At 41.6% G+C, this 18,734-nt stretch overlaps 1 protein-coding gene across 4 annotated transcripts in view; it reads right to left on the reverse strand.

The window, feature by feature from the left end:
- cadm3 (cell adhesion molecule 3) overlaps positions 1-18,734 on the reverse strand; it is a 134,843-nt gene that overhangs the window by 68,283 nt on the left and 47,826 nt on the right. For all 4 annotated transcript variants that reach the window (XM_089007878.1, XM_089007874.1, XM_089007875.1 and 1 more), the window contains exon 3: positions 5-154. In XM_089007878.1, coding sequence (XP_088864004.1) covers positions 5-154 — 150 coding nt within the window. The remainder of the gene's footprint in view (positions 1-4; positions 155-18,734) is intronic.

Consider the following 18,734-nt stretch of genomic DNA (forward strand, 5'->3'; position numbering starts at 1 on the left):
GTACCTCTCTTTTCGCCAAAGTACAGCGTCTGCTGCGCCGTATTGGACCACTGCAGTGATGAGTTGTCGCTCTCGGCCACCTGGCAGGTCAGTGTGACAGCTCCGCCCACCGAAACCGTCTGATCGAAGGTAACGGGCTGCAAGGGGTCATCGTCTGCAAGTGACAATGGAGCTCGTCAGGCTGTGTGAATCATTGGGTTAGGAAAAAGCAAAACCATGTCACGTTACAATCACGGCAAGAGTTTTAACGGTGAGTTGGTACCCGGACATGATCTTGAAGCCTTACCCTGGCTTGAAACTATAAACCAAATTAAAATCGCAACCTTAACCTGAGCATCAACCTTAACTCTGACTAATTTTGATTTGAAATACTGACCCTCGCGGGAAATCCGAATCCAATTTTAAAACCCCAACCCTGAGTTGAATCCCTGATTTGGATTAGATCGGAAAAGCTTTTATCAGTTTCGCAGTGGAGAAATTTACATTTCACAGCAGCAAAGTGATAAAACTAAGAGGAAAGGAAAGAAAGAAGTAGAAAACAAAATACAGGACCAGCTATATAGGCAGTCAAAACAACAACAAAATAACAATGTGACACAACACAAAAGACACAGACAGTCATTCATTTTTTAGCACTTTCTGCACCCTCTTTGTTGTAGGTAGCCATTCTAAATGAAAGAGGAGAGGATCAAAGCGTCTTTTTCACCAGTGGATCAGGGAGGTCATGGTGGAATGTGCGCATCTGCTACAAGCTAAATGTTGAAAGCAAACACAAAGGTGTAGCATCCATTGACGAAAAGAGATTGTCTCACATCTCCTGTCTCACGTAAATCCGCTTCAATTCCAAGGCGCGACAGTTCAACATACGCATTGGCGCTCTGCGTTGACGCTCCTTTGTTCTCATCGCCGGCACCTCAAGCCACTCATCCATCCAGCCGCAGACTGTCCAATAGCACCGACCTTTCCGCTGAACAAAGCGAGGCTGTGAAAATGCTACAGGCGCAAAAAAGCACAATGGCCCCAGAGCAGTCCAGCGATGACAGTCAAATGGCACTGACATTCCTCCCAAATCAAAAACTGTACTGACATATTCGTGCTGCCGAAAAGGTGCAACCGCTTAGCAGAGTCTCCTCCTTGATGAATGTTGTGGCCAAAAATTCTGAGAAACAATCTGTATCCATTCCACACACAATAACTTAAAGTGACAAAAGAAAACAGAAAAACAACAAAAAAAGCACCCATGAGAGCACTTGCAAACGGCTGCCTACTCGGGCGCCATCTTGGACTTCTTTTGAAACCATGACTGAGTCTTGAGATCCAAATTTGAAACTCATAACAGGACACCACTTGAAATGTGATTCTTCAATGGCCTTGGCTGAGGTCTCGGTGGTCCATTTTGCTTTCGGCGCCACCTGGCGAACTTGCGCCATCAGCACATGTGACAGAGAAAGGCCGCAGTGTGAGAGAAGTGTGAGGCATGAATGTGGGGGGGAATGTCAATGAGAACGTATAATGGCGACCATTCTGGAGACACCTGGAAGGACATAGGAGAGTGTCCATCATGCATTCCCATGGGAGAGGGAACGATAATCATATCAAATATTCTGCTAATGAGTCATCATAGTAAGAATTAAAGCCATAAACACCCATTTTTTTCTTTTTAAATCTCTATTTTTAACTTTAACTTGGCCTCAAACCTGAATGTGCAACACTAATCCAGACTTCAAACCCCGAATTGAAACCCCAACTGTGTGTTTGCCTCGAGGCTTGCGGGGCGGGGATCCAAAACCGACCCTGAACGTTTTCCGGCCATTTTTTTTCTCCATTTGTCTGCCTTCACCCTACATCCCTCCCAAACCTTCCTTCCCACCCCACAGCCCCCCTCTCCATCTGCCCACTCGTCCTCAGCCCCTCTGTCGCTCTTCACCTCCTGTTGAGGCTCCTCATCCTCTGCGATAACGCCGCGGTACAAGCCTGTCATCTGATTGGACGATAGCGGGATGATGATGATGTGTGTGTGTGTGTGTGTGTGTGTGTGTGTGTGTGTGTGTGTGTGTGTGTGTGTGTGTGTGTGTGCGTGTGTGTGCGTGTGTGTGTGCGTGTGCGTGTGTGTCTGAAGGGGTCTCACTGCCCTCCCCGCCCCTTTCATTTTATTATGTGTTTGAGTTTGCATGCAGGGTGTTTGTTTTACACCAAGAATTTATCAGCCAGTGGAGAGGTGCATCTGTCTGATTTATGAGCCTCCTTCTTCTTATCTGCATTAAGCTGCGTGTGTGTGTGTGTGTGTCTGTGTGTGTGTGTATGCGTGTGTGAGTGTGCGCATGTGAGACACTGATGATGATCACGATGATGATGGTCGAGGTAAAGCACCAGGAAGACAGCAGGCCGGGTCCAGTCCGATGTGTTTCGATATGGGACTTGTGCCTGTGTGTGTTTGATATGAGACATTACACACATGCACGCGAACACGCACACAAACGTGTATTCACACATGAGTCAACGTATTGGGAGCACACAAATGTGTGCAGAGAGGTAGAAAAAAAACACATACAGGTACAAATAGCACAGAAAATTATCTCACTCACACGCACAAACACACAATTATTCCAGAAGCATCAATCTATGCCCATCTGTTTCTAACTAACCCCATCCCATAGTGTAAGTCTATCTGTGTGCATGTGTGTGTGTGCGCACGTGCAGTACGTGCCTTGCGGAACACCTCTCCCCTCCAAAAGAACCCGATGTCATTACTTATGTGGCTTCCATCTAAAATTTACATGACAATACGAGGGGATAGTCAAGCTAGGCTGCGCTGTGACTTGCATCATTGTCATTACTGATTCAATAAAGTTGGCGTTTTTGGCTTAAACAAAAAGAACATGAATAGAAATTGCTAAAAAAATCATGATTAAAAGTTGCGACAGCAGAAGACTGTCTAAAATACATTCCAAAATAATATATATATATATATATATATATATATATATATATATATATATATATATATATATATATATAAAAATCGATGGACCACTCCTGTACGACTGAGAGCTTACACAGACATATTATACAGTAAAGTCTCGTTATATCGATATTCAAGGGAGTCCGAAAAAATATCGATATAACCGGGACTATCGATATATCCGATAGATATATATCTATATCTAAATGCATTTCTTGATTCTGCACTATGTACAGTCTTGTTTATAGAACGGTTTTTGCACATCTACATTTGCACAGTATACAGTTGACATTTTTATTTTGTTATGCTTAGAATATCTTGTTTTCTATCCTTTCACTCCCACCCCAACCCCATCCCTCTTCAATTGCTGCTGTGGACTGCAAATTTCCCCATTGCGGGACGAATAAAGGTATTCTGATTCTGATTCTGATCCTGCGCCGAACTGCATTAAACAAAAGCTGCCAAAAGAGGGCAGCCAAGCGCCATATAAGAAACGGAGCTGGCCATTAGCTCCCTTTTTTTTTGGGTGAGAGATGTTCCCCCAATGTTGCCTCAAAATGGCACATATAATTCTTTAATGATTGTAAACATGTATGCTTTAATCTTCAGAACTACAGTGTATTTGAAACATATTCATAACTGGATGTGTAACAAGAAAGCATATTATCCGAATCTGAAGCCATTGTTTGGATTCACAAGCAATGCAAGACGTCTTGGCGTGAAGTCATTTTTATTTGCATTTGAATAAAAAGTGACATTGGCTTTAATACACAGTATGGAATGTTAATAATTTTCAAAATCATCGCGCTTCAGCAGACAAAACAAGAAACATTGTTGCAAAAAACGATTGCATTCATATACAGTACAGTGGGCATGTACATAACACAACAGGGAAACTGCAACGCTTACATCTTACTGTATTATGTATACAATTTAAAAAAAGTCATCAATCTTCTTCTGCTTCCCATTTTTACCTTTTAACACGAACATTTCAATCTCGTCTGCTACACACGAGCTAGCGTCTGAAAATGAAAATGGCTCTGCTACACGGGTGCTGGGCACGTAACCAATTCACCTGACCAAGTCGACCAATGGCGCGACTGATGGCGTGACACGTAACCAAGACACGTGACCAAGTTGACCAATGGCGCGACCGATGGCGTGTCACGTGACAAAGTCACACGGCCAAGTCGACCAATAGCGCGACCGATGGCGGCTCATGTGACCAAGTCGACCAATGGCGGCCACGTAACAAGACACGTGACCAAGTTAACCAATGGCGCGACGGATATATCGATATAAACAACAAAAATGGCCGGCGGGGGATGAAAAGGAGCACCGTAATAACCGGATTGTCGTAATAACCGGGTATCGTACTAAACGGTACTAATTATACATAAAAAGACTAGAAATGTGCAAGGGAAATGAAAATAATATCGTAATAAGCGGTACTATCTATATAACCAATATCGATATAACAAGACTTTACTGTATATATATATATATATATATATATATATATATATATATATATATATATAAAATAACAAAATAGTATAACTGAGTACAATACTGTCAACAACTTGTTTTCAAAAGTACATTATGTACCCCTGTAGATACGCACTACACAATGAAACACATCTAGATGTACAGCATGTCTATAGATTCAAATTAAAAAAAAGAAAAAAGAAAGCAAACAAATACTTGTCAGACCCACAAAAGATTGAGTTTTAGTACTATATAAACATTCAATGCAGCATAAGAAACCTTACAACCTCTTCTTTTAATCATAAAAAAAGTTAATTCCTAAATTACAGTGAAGTCTCGTTATATTGATATCGGTTATATTGATAATACTTAATACTGCTTATTACAATACTATTTTCAGCTCCCGTGCACATTACTAGTCTTTTTATGTATAATTAGTTCCGTTTAGTACGATTCATGGTTATTACGATAATCCGGTTAGTACGGTGCTCTTTTTCATCTCCCGCCGGCCATTTTGCTATGTTTATATTGATACAAAAGATACTTAAGGTGAATTGATATTTGCTTAGGGGTTTCTATACAGTACCACCATTATCGAAATCTGTATCGGTCGCGCCGTTGGTTGACTTGGTCACGTGACTTGGTTACGTGACCAGCTCCCGTGACTTGGTTACGTGACCAGCTCCCGTATCTTGCAGTGAAGCAGACGCCATTTTCTACCGTCATCAACCATAGCGAAACGAAAGAATTGTGACCTCGGAATGAAATACAAGGCAATCGTGGCTGTTGAGGAGAATCCAACACGAAATCAAAGCCAAGTATGCCCCAGAACAGGGGTCGGGAACCTTTTTGACTAAGCGAGCCATAAAAGTAAAATATTTAGAAATGTTTTTCAGCGAGAGCCAAACGCTTGCGGGCACGCGCGCACACACATACAAACGCTCGCGTGCGCGGGCGCACATACAAACGCTCGCATGCGCGCGCGCACACACACGTGTGGCCACTTTTCAACAAAATATCAGAATGTATTATTTAAAATAACTTTGTGATAATACTCACTGTTAACATGGATGGTTTTCCGTTCCTCGTGTTTGGTAAAAATCCAGGAAAACGATCGGAATGAAATTCAATTTGCCGGTCCAGAGGTGAAGTTACTGCTAGCTCGCTTGCACACGGCTCATAAGCTTCCACACTTGCTATCTGCAATCTACTTCTCGCAGAAGTATGTCGATGCTAACGTTAACATGGTGCTTGTTAAAATGTCACTGACATTCGACTGCTTCATCGATGGTATTGTTTCATTGCAAATTAGAATCAGAACATTTTCTCTCCTCTAATGCTCCGGTGCATTCACGCTGAAGTGCACAAGTTGGGCTCATTTAAAGGGGCGTTTACCTGTTGACAGCCACGATCATTCAATAAACATGGCGCTTTCGGCCATTCTAGGTCAGTGTCATCCAATCAAAATGGCGCTTTCCGCCAACTGCAGCCCCAACGGGAAATGAACGACGAAAAAAACGACAATATGTATTATAATATGTAATATTTATCGGGGAGCCATATGCAATCATCAAAAGAGCCATATATGGCTCGCGAGCCAAAGGTTCCCGACCCCTGCCCCAGAAGATTCCCATGATGACGAGAATGATGAGGATGAAGAACCAACTGAATACACACCTATTACAACAAAGACACAAGCGTTGCAAGATGCTACCGACGTACGATCTGACTGAGAATCCAGAGAAAATGCATCTGGTTTTTTAGAAATGTTAAACAAGATTGAATCGTTTGTGTTAAAAGGTGAAAATGGGAAGCAGAAGAAGATTGAATATTTTTTCAAATTGCATAATAAGATTGCAGTTTGCAGTTTCCCTGCTGCAGTGTTATGTACATGTACACTGTACTGTACTGTATATGAATGCAATCGTTTTTTTCAACAATGTTTATTGTTTTGTCTGCTGAAGGGTGTATACAGTATGGATGTACATGCCATACTGTATTAAAGATCCCCCAGTCACGTAACCGGCTTCCGTGTTTTGACCTGTCATACGCGAGCACAATAAAAAAAATCATAGCAAAGCTCACGTATTTCATTACTGCTGCAATAGCATCTGAAACATACTGTAATGCCCCTCAGCATGGCAAATGTTGCGCACAGTCGCTGCTATAGCGGGTCATTCTTTTTAATAACAAAACATAGCAGTTATAACATACTGATACAAACAGGAGCTTTTGTTACGCCACAGCTCAGTCATTCTATCCAGGAACTCTCTTGAACCCCGTTGTCGGGTCCTCCCAAGCCCCGGTCACGTGACCAGCTTCCGTGTTTTGACCTGTCTTACCGAGCACAATAAAAAAAGCGTAGCAGAGCTTATATACAGTACTGTTGTTTGACACCAATTTCAACCATGGGGAAACGTAAGAATTGTGATATCCGAACAACGTACAAGGCAATCGTGGCTGTGGAGGAATATCCAACAAGCAAATCCTTCAACGCGAAAGAGTTCGACGTGCAGCAGAATACTTCATCAACGTAAGTAATGTAAACGTTGCAGTTTTTGATTTCCATCCATGTATTTAATTGTGTTTCATTCAGATATATTTATCACTTGCAACAATCACTGTTTTTCATGTTTGTACATGCTGGCGTTTGTGGTTTCATGTGAATAGAACAATGTGAGGATTTTGCATTGGTTGCATTTTTGAAAGGAAATAGTCATTAAAAAAGTGTAAAGAAGTTTTTTATTTTATGCACAAGTTTATTTTTCACTTCACTACTGCACAAAAACATGCTAGATACGCAATCCATGAACCCAATGATAAAATTACATGCGATGTCAAAGATCCCCCATTTACGTACCCCCCCTTAATGCAGTTCGGCGCAGGACGGATATATCGATAGTACGGTTATATCGACATTTTTTCCGACTCCTGAGAATATCGATATAACAAGACTTTACTATATATTGGTCTGGAATTATCTGAGCTGGAATTGGGGGTGGCCGTGCAAATTGCAAATGCTTCCCTCTCATGTGAGAGAAAAACATTGCCAGAGGTCTGACCAGCGCTTTAGCGGCACCCTTCCGCAGGAAAAACAAAAACTCGACCAAATTCGGGAATGGCGCTCCATGTCATATTTTCAATTCACGAAAAAAAATCAGGAATGGCAGTAAATGAGTTAAGCAGCTGCAAGTATTCATAATTGCAAGTATACATACTAAGAATAACCTAGAAATAAATCTGACAAAAAAATAGACCCAAATATAATCTTCTTCTTTTCCTAACATGGTAAATAAAATAGAGACATTTATACAAAGTCAATACAGATCATTACAAATGTAATATACTGTACATACAAGAGAATAAAGCCAAAGAAATAATAATAATAATAATAATAATAATAATAATAATAAAATGCTGAATGGGTCAGCACTCCCACCTGTGCTCTTTGCACAAACAATCTCGAAGGCCCCTGTTTGACCTGCGCCCTTCTTTCGAAGAACAAATGCCACACACCCAGCACGCCCTCTGCTGACTGTCAAACAAAGTTAGCTTAGACGCCATCAAAACAAGAGACACGAGAGCATGCTGGGAAAAGCAGGGAGGCACTCGAGTAGTGGTGGGGGTTGCACTGGTGGGGAGCATGGCCGTTGACAAAAGTCAAAGAAGAAGAGTTGGAAAATGAGGAGACGGCAAAGGAAGGACACAAGAGACATAAGCACGTGTGGATTGATGACGGCAATGAGGCAGGATGACAGGGTGACGGCACGCGAGGGAAAAGAAAAGCACGTTGAAAAATGCCCAAAGTCAAACAAGAGACACAACAAAAAGGTAGAAAAAATTCTATATGTACAAAAATGGACCTCAAGCCCATTTGAGCGAGCTGATAAGCCTCAAGAACAATGTCACGCAGCCGAGCCCAGAACTCTCCCAAGGCCAAACAATCCTCAACCTACAATTGTGCATTGCAAAAAAAAATTATGAAAACTGCCATGATGAGTTTTGGTTCATTCATAGTTGATGAATTTGTACAGATTGGTAAAGGCGAATAATAATAATAATAATAATAATAATAATAATAATAATAATAATAATAATAATGATGATCATGATGATGATGATGATGACGGGCGGCCCGGTAGTCGAGTGGTTAGCACACCGGCTTCACAGTGCAGAGGTCCGGCCTCCCTGTGTGGAGTTTGCATGTTCTCCCCGGACCCGCATGGGTTTTCTCCGGGTCCTCCGGTTTCCTCCCACACTCCAAAAACATGCATGGCAGGCAGCTTGACCACTCCAAATTGTCCCTAGGTGTGAGTGTGAGAGTGACTGTTGTACGTCTTTGTGTGCCCTGCGATTGGATGGCAACCAATTCAGGGTGTCCCCCGCCTCGTGCCCGAAGACAGCTGAGATAGGCTCCAGCAACCCCCGCGACCCTAATGAGGAATAAGCGGTACGGAAAATGAGATGAGATGATGATGATGATAATAATAATACATTTCATTTATAAGCACCTTTCAAAACTCTCAATAATGACAATGATAATGATGGTAATGATGATAATGATAATACATTTCATTTTTAAGTGCATTTCAAAACTCTCAAGGACACTTTAGTCACAGGACAAGTTTTTCTGCTAATTCGCTAACTCGCTAACCAAGTCACCAAATCACACAATGACCAACCTGTTACTTAAACAACAATGAACAATTAACTCATTCATCACCATCTACGAATTCATTTATGAATTGGAAATATTACGTGGCGTGCCAGTCCTGAATTTGTTCCGGCGACGTTGCCGATAAAGCGCTGGTAAGACCTCTGGCAATGTTTTTGTCCCTTCCACGAGGGGGCAGCATTTGCCTTTTGTACAGCCGCCCCCACTTGCACCTCACCTTCAGACCCATAAAACCTGGGAATTAACTCTTTTTTTCTGATGAAAGATGACAGTACGTATAAGGTTTCTTACGCTACATTGATTGTTTATGTAGTCCTCCTCTTCTTTTCCTTTGAGCTTTTCCCTTCAAGGGGTCGCCACAGCGAATCAGTGTCCTCCATCTTCAAAGGTTTGATTCGCATTGTTTATGTAGTCCTAAACCTCAATATTATATTCTGTGGGCCCTGCAATTTGAGTGAAAATGACAAAAACCCTGGCTCTGGCGTGAACAAATTTTTGCACACGTGGCAGTTAACTCATTCGAATGAAAAAAAATATACACCGAACAACTCGCTTATCTAACTAACTTAACTAAATAATCACTCAGTTAACCATCCAAATAACCAACAATTAAATTAACAAATTAACTACATTCAGGAAAAAAAAACAGTTCAACTCATGAATTAAATAACAAGGACCAAACAATAGGATGTATGACGGACAAACTGACAGATTAAATGAACTGACTGACTGCCAGGCTGATTAATTAGCTAGCTATGTAACTAACAATTAAAGCACAGGCCGTTTCCACTGGCTTTTGGTATCCACTAATGATTTTAGCCATTACAATTGGGCTCGCAGCAACTCACTAACTAGCCCAACAGGCAACGAATCAATCAATCAATTTACAAACAACGATGAAAACACAAGCTGCTACTTGAAGCTTGACCTGTAATTAATTTTGCCCTTTTCTCAGTGCTCAGAATGTCCGTGAGTCTTTGTGCGGTGATCCCTTGCTGAACACTGACACTTTGTGTGCCGTCTTCCCGCCGCACAAAGCCGGATTATCAAACAGCCCCAACAACAGACTGAGCCTCCAAGAGCACCATGGTACCCCCCGACCCTCCCACCACAAACCCCCTTACCATCTATCTCCGAAGGCACTAAATCAGCCGTGCGCAACTCGGCATTACAAATGTTGCGCCACACAACGCAGGAATGCCAAACGCACAGACTGAGTTCCGAGGATGAAATGTCAAGTGCACAATGTGGACCGCGCGACATTCGGTCTGCTCGGAAGTCAGCGACCCAGGAATTTTTTTCACTTTCAGGCTCTTGCACAATAAACAACCGCAATTGACCTTGGAATAAAAAGCTGTTAGCCTTCTACAATTTTGGCTTATTGCATTAGAAATAGTATCGGGTGTCTGGGCTAGATTTCAAGTCATTATTGAGCGACTGAAGCACTCTTCTGTACTCAGGTTGCAATCTTGAAAAAACATGTATGAGCAACCGTTAGCATATCTTGCTATTTTGTGAGTTTACCCAACGTTCGCACTTGAACTATTGCTGTTCGTACAGTGTAATAGCAATAATCCTTTTCATACATTCACTCATTTTTCGATCTGCTTATTCTCACAAGGATCACATGGGAGCCTATACCAGCTGTCTGGCAGCGGGTGAGGGACACCCTGAACGGGTTTCCAGACAATCGGAGAGCATACATAGACGAATAACGATCCGCGCTCACACTTATACCGAGGGACAATGATAAGTGCTCAACTAGGCTGCAATGCATGTTTTTGGAATGTGGAGGTAACTGAAGTGCGCTGAGAAAACCGGGAAAACATGTAAACTCTACTACAGGAGGCCAGAGCTGGAAGTGAACTTGATATCATCACACTTTGAGGTCGACGCGCGAACCACTGGTCCACTGGGTTGCTCCATAGTAATCCATTTGCCATAAGTTCTTTCACTAACTTGATTATAATGTGAGCATATCAATTAGACCTTTGTAAAACCATGTAAAATCCTTTTCCATTTGTCTCAGTCTTTTCTGTATCCTATCTTGCTAAATTGTAGCATACCTACTGTTACCATAGGAGCCTGTGCTCCAAAATTAACATTGAACCCATTAGAACCCTGAGATGTTACCATACTAGAAGACAGTGGCGGGCCGTGGTTTTCATCGCTAGGCCTTTAGTAGTGCTGTTACTGAATCAATTCCACTCGACAGTGCCATTAGCCAGGAAACAATTGACCAATCTTTCTGAATGATATCCATTTTTTCATGAAAATTCCATTCGATCAAGTCCACTCGATGGTACCATTAGTCAGGAAACAACTGACCGATCTTTCTTAACAATGTCCATTTTTTCATAATTCCATCTTGAAAATGGCTTTAACAGTAAATCTCCAACCAAATTAATTTCTTCTCCCTCTTCAGCCATTGTCAGTTGACAAAACTGCTATTCAATCAACAAAATATATTTGATTATGCAGCTCGCTACCGATACAGAGTACTAGCTCTGGCCAGTATGCTCTTGTCACGAGCAACCTTTTTGGGTTGCCAACTCGAAATCTGATTGTTAGAGCACAGGTTTCGAAGCCAAGGCCAAATCTGGCCCGCCACATCATTTTATTCGGCCCGCGAAACCAAATCCAACTTCATCCGGGTAGATTTCTGACTCTGGTAACAAATGATGGCTGAAATGTGATTGGTTAAGTGCTTACATGCGAAAACACGTCTGGAAGCAGCGCAACAGGGGGAAAGTAATGAAAAGATGCTGAAACACAATTTGGAATTATTTAATAAGAATTCATAGACAAAATATAATTTCAGTCCGTGATTAAGATGTTTTTAGGCCAGCACAGAAGGCTTTGCAGGACCTGACGGTCCACCACTGGTAGTTACTTAGTTAGTTTGGTTGGTCAAATGCTGTGTTGGTGGTAAATCATTGTTCGCCACTAACTAAATCCGGTTCACCACTGCTAGAAGACGTTAGCATTGTTACAATTTCGATTTTGCGAGGGGTCAAAGTTAGCATCACTCTTTGCTTCCAAAATGTTGGTCAAACTCAAACTTCATATCTATATGTGCATGGTTTTTGTTTCATAACTAGCAGTCTCGATCTTTGCTTCTTGTTTGCCACCACTCCACCGTTCGATTCTTTTGGTTGCACAGGGCGCGGATCAGTGTAGCTAGCCTGTCTCAATCTAGCTTTACTCATTGCCCCTTCTTGTCAGTGACACAAGTATAAATCATTTCATATCATCTGAAATGAGGTTAAGTAATATCACGGTTTCACGCGTGACAACTTTGTGTCATTCACTTTGTGTTATTCCTCTGGTGGAACAATCAAGGTAGCATTGTGTATCGTAAAACACAAGACTCGATGACAAAAAGAGGTTGATTGAGTGCAATACAAACCATACATACACACACAAACACAGGCACGCACACACCGAGTCCAAGATAAAGCGAGTGAAACTTTTAATGCCCTGGCAAATGTTCAGGGCTGCACTGCCAATAGGCCACTTAAAGAAATGAGCAGTCAATTACGAGTCATCTGCGCACCCCCCCAACCACTCCGAACCCCCCTTCCTTTTAACAACAATCACCCGAGCGGCGACGGGAGCTTCCCAAAGGAATCTTCACTATATTATGCATATATTTCTGTATTTTCTTGTTATATTAATACAAATATGGGTATGCATGAACTGGATTTTTAAGCGTTTAGCTGGTAAAGCGCCCTATGTTTAATCTATTTGCCAATGGTTCGCATCAAACTGACTTAAATTTAGAAGACGGTGCGATGCTGTTCGCATCCATTAGAATCACAGCAAAACATTGGGGTAACTTGTTTTAAAGAAGATATATTTTTCAAAGATTTTAAATCACATCTTCTGTGTCTTGATAGATAAATAATAATAATAATAATAATAATAATAACAACAATAATACATTTCATTTATAAGTGCCTTTCAAAACTCTCAATATATTATACCGTTATTGATATACAGATATTGTACAGTTAGTGAAAATGTGAGCCAACAAGTTGGGTCACAGGACCACGCCATGCACCGAACCACCCGAGGTGGCCATGATGGGGCAAATGGCACAGAAAAACAAGCTCAGTGGTCAATTAGTCCATGTTGGCCTTGTCTGGCATGGGTAGACGCGGACAAACCGCCGCCTGCTTTTGTTCAGCCTGTCTCAAGCAGCCATTGTTACCAGACCCCTCCACCCCCTGAACCCGCTACCACCCTTTTTACTGACTCCCCCCCCCCCCCCACTCCCATTTGTCGTCTTTATCTTCTCCCGCCAGCACTACATTGATCTCCAGTACCGTGATTGGGAGTGACAAACCAAGGGCCCCCTCTGGAAGGTTGCCTTCATTAGCCGTTACGAGGCACGCAAATTCCTCCAGAGATGCTGGCAAGGAGGGAGCAAGGGGGTACGCACATACACAAATGTGCGCGCACACACACACACTGGTGGTCCTGGGAGAGGCGCAGCATTAAAGAAGATGAGGGGACAAAGACTCTATACACTGGACTCAATCAAACTTTGGACTACTTTCTACACATAACTTTGTGAGTGAGTGGTGGGGGTGGAGGGTGTCTGAGGGGCTTCCAAGAACACAAATACACACACACTTCCAAAAACGTTGCGTGTCCTTGCCAAAAAACAGTGAAAAAACAGATGAAGTTTGTCTTCAAATAAAGGACATCTCTTCAAATAAAGGACGTCCAGTCTTTGTGACAGTTACACGTATCTGTCTGTCTGCGTGTGTGTGTGCGTGTGTGTGTGTGTGTGTGTGTGCGCGCGTGCCTTTAGACTGGCAAACCCAATACACTTCTTGATTTATTAACACGGTTAAGAGGGGAAAAAAAGACAGTTGGACTCAAAAGGTCACAAATGACGACATTTAAGTTATTTGGTTAAAACAGGATTCATATATTTGTTTATTGTTATGATTTGGCAAAAATTATTTTCTGCAGCAGAGAATGATTCTAAATTTATCAAAACGGTTTGTCTTTGCTGAAGTTTGTCAAAATGCCAAATTCTGTAAATTCGCAAAATCCTTAAATCTACAATTTTTTGGGGGCCTCCCTGGATTAGCGTATTTTCTCGTGTAAAAGGCACACGTAAGAGGTACACTCAAAAGCCTTGATTTTCCTCAAAAGACGACCCTGCGCCTTATATGCAAGTGCGCCTAATATGTGAAGTAATGTTGATCCGCAATAGGTCTCCCAACTACTATCAGCAGCCACCAACTCCATCAAAGAAGTACAGTAGTGCGTAACCCCTATATTATATATTATATTTGGAAAACGTTTTCATTCATTGAAGGTGCGCCTTATACATGGAAGAAGTTTGAAAATACACCATTCAATGGGGGTGCGCCTTATACTCCGATGTGCCCTTACACTGGACAATACGGTACATATAATTGGTCGACACCATCCGGGAGTTCTACATCTTCTTCATTAAATGTTATTTCGTGGCAAACATCACAGAACCGATGAACTCAGATGCACCCCACAGGTTCCACAAGCTCCAATGAGGTATCATTTGTTTACAAAAAAGGTGAAAATGTTGTAGCCTTAGATTGAAATGCACCAATCTGGATTACTTCACAAAATGTTGGCAGCTGTTAGCCAGCTAGCTAACTAATTGAATATAAAGTGCGCCAGACCAGTTGCAAAATGAGTGTTTTTGTTGACAAAAATAACACGTTCAGAATGAAATTAAGATAAATTGCTGCAGTGGATCAACGAGCACACACGCTACTTGTAAGCGAGGCTGTAATGCATGTAAATGACATTATGAATCCAAGTTAATTACCAAAGGAAAAAAAGTCGTCGGATAATCATCAATCATGACGGCTTTTTATCCCACTGCGCGCCATCTAATGTATTTGCCGTCTGGATGGAAATGTACTTCTTGTCTGTGGGTGGGTGGGAAGGAGGGGGAAAAAGTCAGAGTGTGATAAAAGAAGCAAAAAAGCCATTTTCTTCCAATAAAACGCCCCGCGATGCCTTGACCGATTACTGGCGTTCAGTCAAAGGCCCGAGAATGAGACACATTAACTTCAAGCAAGGGGGGGAATAGTTTTGGAGGGAGGGGGCGGAGAGAAAATTAAATTAATCACAGAAACCATTTGCGGTGCAGCTGTGGACAAGAATGTCGATCACATACGTTGCCTTCAGGTGTGATTGGAAATCAGACCTTTTCCACAAACAACAATGCATTGCCAAAGTAGCTACTCCTAATCTACTTATACTACTACTATTACAACTACTAGTACAACAACTACTACTACTACTACTACTATTATTAAGAATAAGAGTAATGTGAATAATAATACTACTACTAATAATAATAATAATAATAATAATTGTTGTTTTTATCCTGTCACTATAAAGTGTCCTTGAGAGTTTTGAAAGGTGCTTATACAAAAAATGTATAATAATATAGTAATTAAAGAAATATATAATTTTTGTTCTTATGTGACTGTAAAGTGCCCTTGAGAGTTTTGAAAAGCACTTATAAATAAAATGTCTCATAATAATAATAATAATAATCATCATCATCATATAGTAAGCATTATCACAAATAAATAAAATAACCTGTGTAATGTGAAAATATTTATTTGTATATAATAGAAATATTTGTTTGCGGTGTGTGTGGGGGAGGGGGTGGGATCAGAATATCAATTAGAATATTTTTCCTTCTTTTTAACGGTTAGTTTGACCTGGGACTCGATGTTTTCAGCTAAGGCACAGCTCATAGTGCCTCACACACCCAAGCTCAGCCATCTTTATCTTTCTGCCATCTTCATCTCACTACCTCTTCCTCCTCGTCTGCAGTGGCTGAATTCCCTCGGGTGGGCCAACGGGAAACTATTACAACTCCCCGACAGATTCGCTCGCCTCCAATTTCTCTCCATCCTCTTCCCGTCCCGGCTCGTCTTCTTTCATCAACCTCCTCCCTTCGCTCACACTCGGCCTCCGTCGCGTTCCGTTGTTTCGCTTTGTCATCAGACGCTCTCATAGTGTGTGTACGCGCATACGCCTTTTCCAATTCGACTCATCAATGCCCCTCCCCACGCTCTTTTTTTCTCCCCTCCAGTCAATATAATTGGCATCACAGGAGCACTCCCTGCAGTATACACTAAAAACGCCAGAGGAGGAGGAAGAAGATGCGGATAAAAGACACAAGAACAAACGAAGGGAGTGGACCAGAACGCCAGGTGGGCAATGAGAGAAGATGACTTGGAATCAGAATGAAAGAGAAGAAGATAAAAAGCGAAGGAGGAAATGTAGCCGTGGATGGAGTGTCAAGTCAAGTTGACGTGATGGAAGTTGGATGGATGGATGGAAGTTGACTTGACATCCCCATCCACGGAACAAGTTTTTGGTTCGATTAAGAGTCGGCAAACTTCGCCTTCTTGCTTCTACACAAACATTGCCCATTTAGTTTAAATGCTTCCAATTTGGTTACCGAATTGTTCAAATATCAAGATGGAAATCGTTTAAAGGATGTCACATAATGGTCAGGATTATCCAGAAATGGCGACTGCAATCCAAAATGGAAGATTTCCCATGTCATTTTGGGGATGACATCTTAAGCCTTTTTGTGGCTCAATTCAAGAACACTTGAAGGACAACCGACACCATTTTTTTGTTTCCTAACAGACATCAGAAAAACGTTTTATAGCATCTAAAAATAACCAAAACTCACAGGTTGAAATTTTTAGTCAAATGAAAAACACCAATAAAACTGACTTAAAGTGTCCAAAAACTACTTCAAAATGAACCAAGAAATGGCCAGTTTCGAAAGGTCCCGCCCCCTTGTTCGTGACGTCACGCCAAGACGTCTTGCCTTGCTCGAGAATCAAAACAATGGCTTCAGATTCGGAGAAGTTGCTTTCTTGTTACTCATCCAGTCATGAATATGATTCAAATAGTTCTGAAGAGGAAAGAATAAATGTTTGCAATCGATTAAAGAAGTCATTCCGTGTCATTTTTAGGCATCTGGACTGAAATGTAGCATCCCAGAAAATGCACAAGATGGCGCCCAAGCTCCGTTGGAAATGGGCTGATTTGTCTGCTGGGAATTTGTGTCAGCGAATATCAAATAGTAGTCTTGGTGCAACACACAACGATTCAACATCGCGTTATGTGTTTTCCTTCTAATTTCGCCATCAACACGAAGTTTTCAGACCAAACAAAGTACCCAAAATGCATTGTGTGTCGCTTTCTCGGTCAGTGACAATATCTACCGTGATGTCACGGTAGGTATCGTCACCAACTCAAAAACAAGACTTCCTGAATATTCAGCGCAAGGCTTAAAGGACAACTGACGTCTCCGGACAGGTTGTGTCCATACTTTGAAAAATGGCTTCAAATGACTTCTACTGAGCGTATTTTACAAAGATTCCACCGCATATCGCGATATTTTACGTTTTAAGACTCACGCTGAATATTCAGAAAGGCTTGTTTTTGAGTTGGTGACAGTCCTCACCCTACGTCACTGAAGGAACGCCCCTGACCGAAAAAAATGACACATTGTAGCAGTCCTTCCATCACATCAATGCATTTTGCTGTACTTGTTTGGTCTGAAAACTTCGTGTTGCACCAAAAAGAGGCAGAAGAGGGCGACAAAGCTCCGTGTAAGGAATTAATCAGCCTGTGGAAACGGGCTGATTAATTCCTTACACGGAGCTTTGTCACCATTTTCTGCCACTGTTTTGTGCTACGTTTCCCCCCCTTTTGCCTCAAAATGGCACGGAATAAATTCTTTAATCCATTGCAAACTTGCATGCTTTCCTCTTCAGAACTATTTGAACAATTCACAACTGGATGAGTCACAAGAAAGCATATTCTCCAAATCTGAAGCCATTGTTTTGATTCTCCAGCAAGGCAAGACGTCTTGGGGTGACACCCCGAACAAGGGGGCGGGACCTTCCGAAACTGGCCACTTCCGGGTTCATTTTTTTTTTTCAGATTTTGGACACTTGAATTCATTTTTATTGGTGTTTTGCATTTGACTAAAAAAAATCATACTGCGTGTTTCGGGTATTTTAGATGCTATAAAAAGTTTTTCTGATGTCAGTTAGGAAACAAAAAAAGTGATGTCTGTTGTCCTTTAAAACGTAAAATATAGCTATATGCCATGGAATCTTTGTAAAATACGCTCAGTAGTCCTTTAAGTGCCAACTACATTTCACAAGTGAATCTGGCTTCAGTAGCTTCATTTTTTGTTGTTATAGTTTGAATTTTCAAATAATTCATGAAGGGAGTTGTTGCTACAGTTCTGTTTTATAGCAACTCCTCAAGTACACTGGTCAACCAAATTTCATCATGCTGAGTGAAACCGTTTTCAAGGGCTGAATTTTCAAAACGTCTGAATTATTACTGTAGTTCTGTTTAATGGCAAGGCATGAAAACTGCTGTCTTAGCCTGTATTTTTAGGCATAAGTTGTCGAGTTTTTTTTGTAGCTCTACTTACGATACATATGCCAACCACATTTTATGTTGTTAAGTGACCCTGCTTCAGGGGCTGAATTTTCAAAGAGTCATGAGCTGAGATATTACACCACTTGTGTTTTATGGCAAGTC

This window comes from Hippocampus bargibanti, linkage group LG11 (genome assembly GCF_051943395.1).
Source record: "Hippocampus bargibanti isolate YZ-2025 linkage group LG11, ASM5194339v1, whole genome shotgun sequence".
Taxonomy (NCBI): domain Eukaryota; kingdom Metazoa; phylum Chordata; class Actinopteri; order Syngnathiformes; family Syngnathidae; genus Hippocampus; species Hippocampus bargibanti.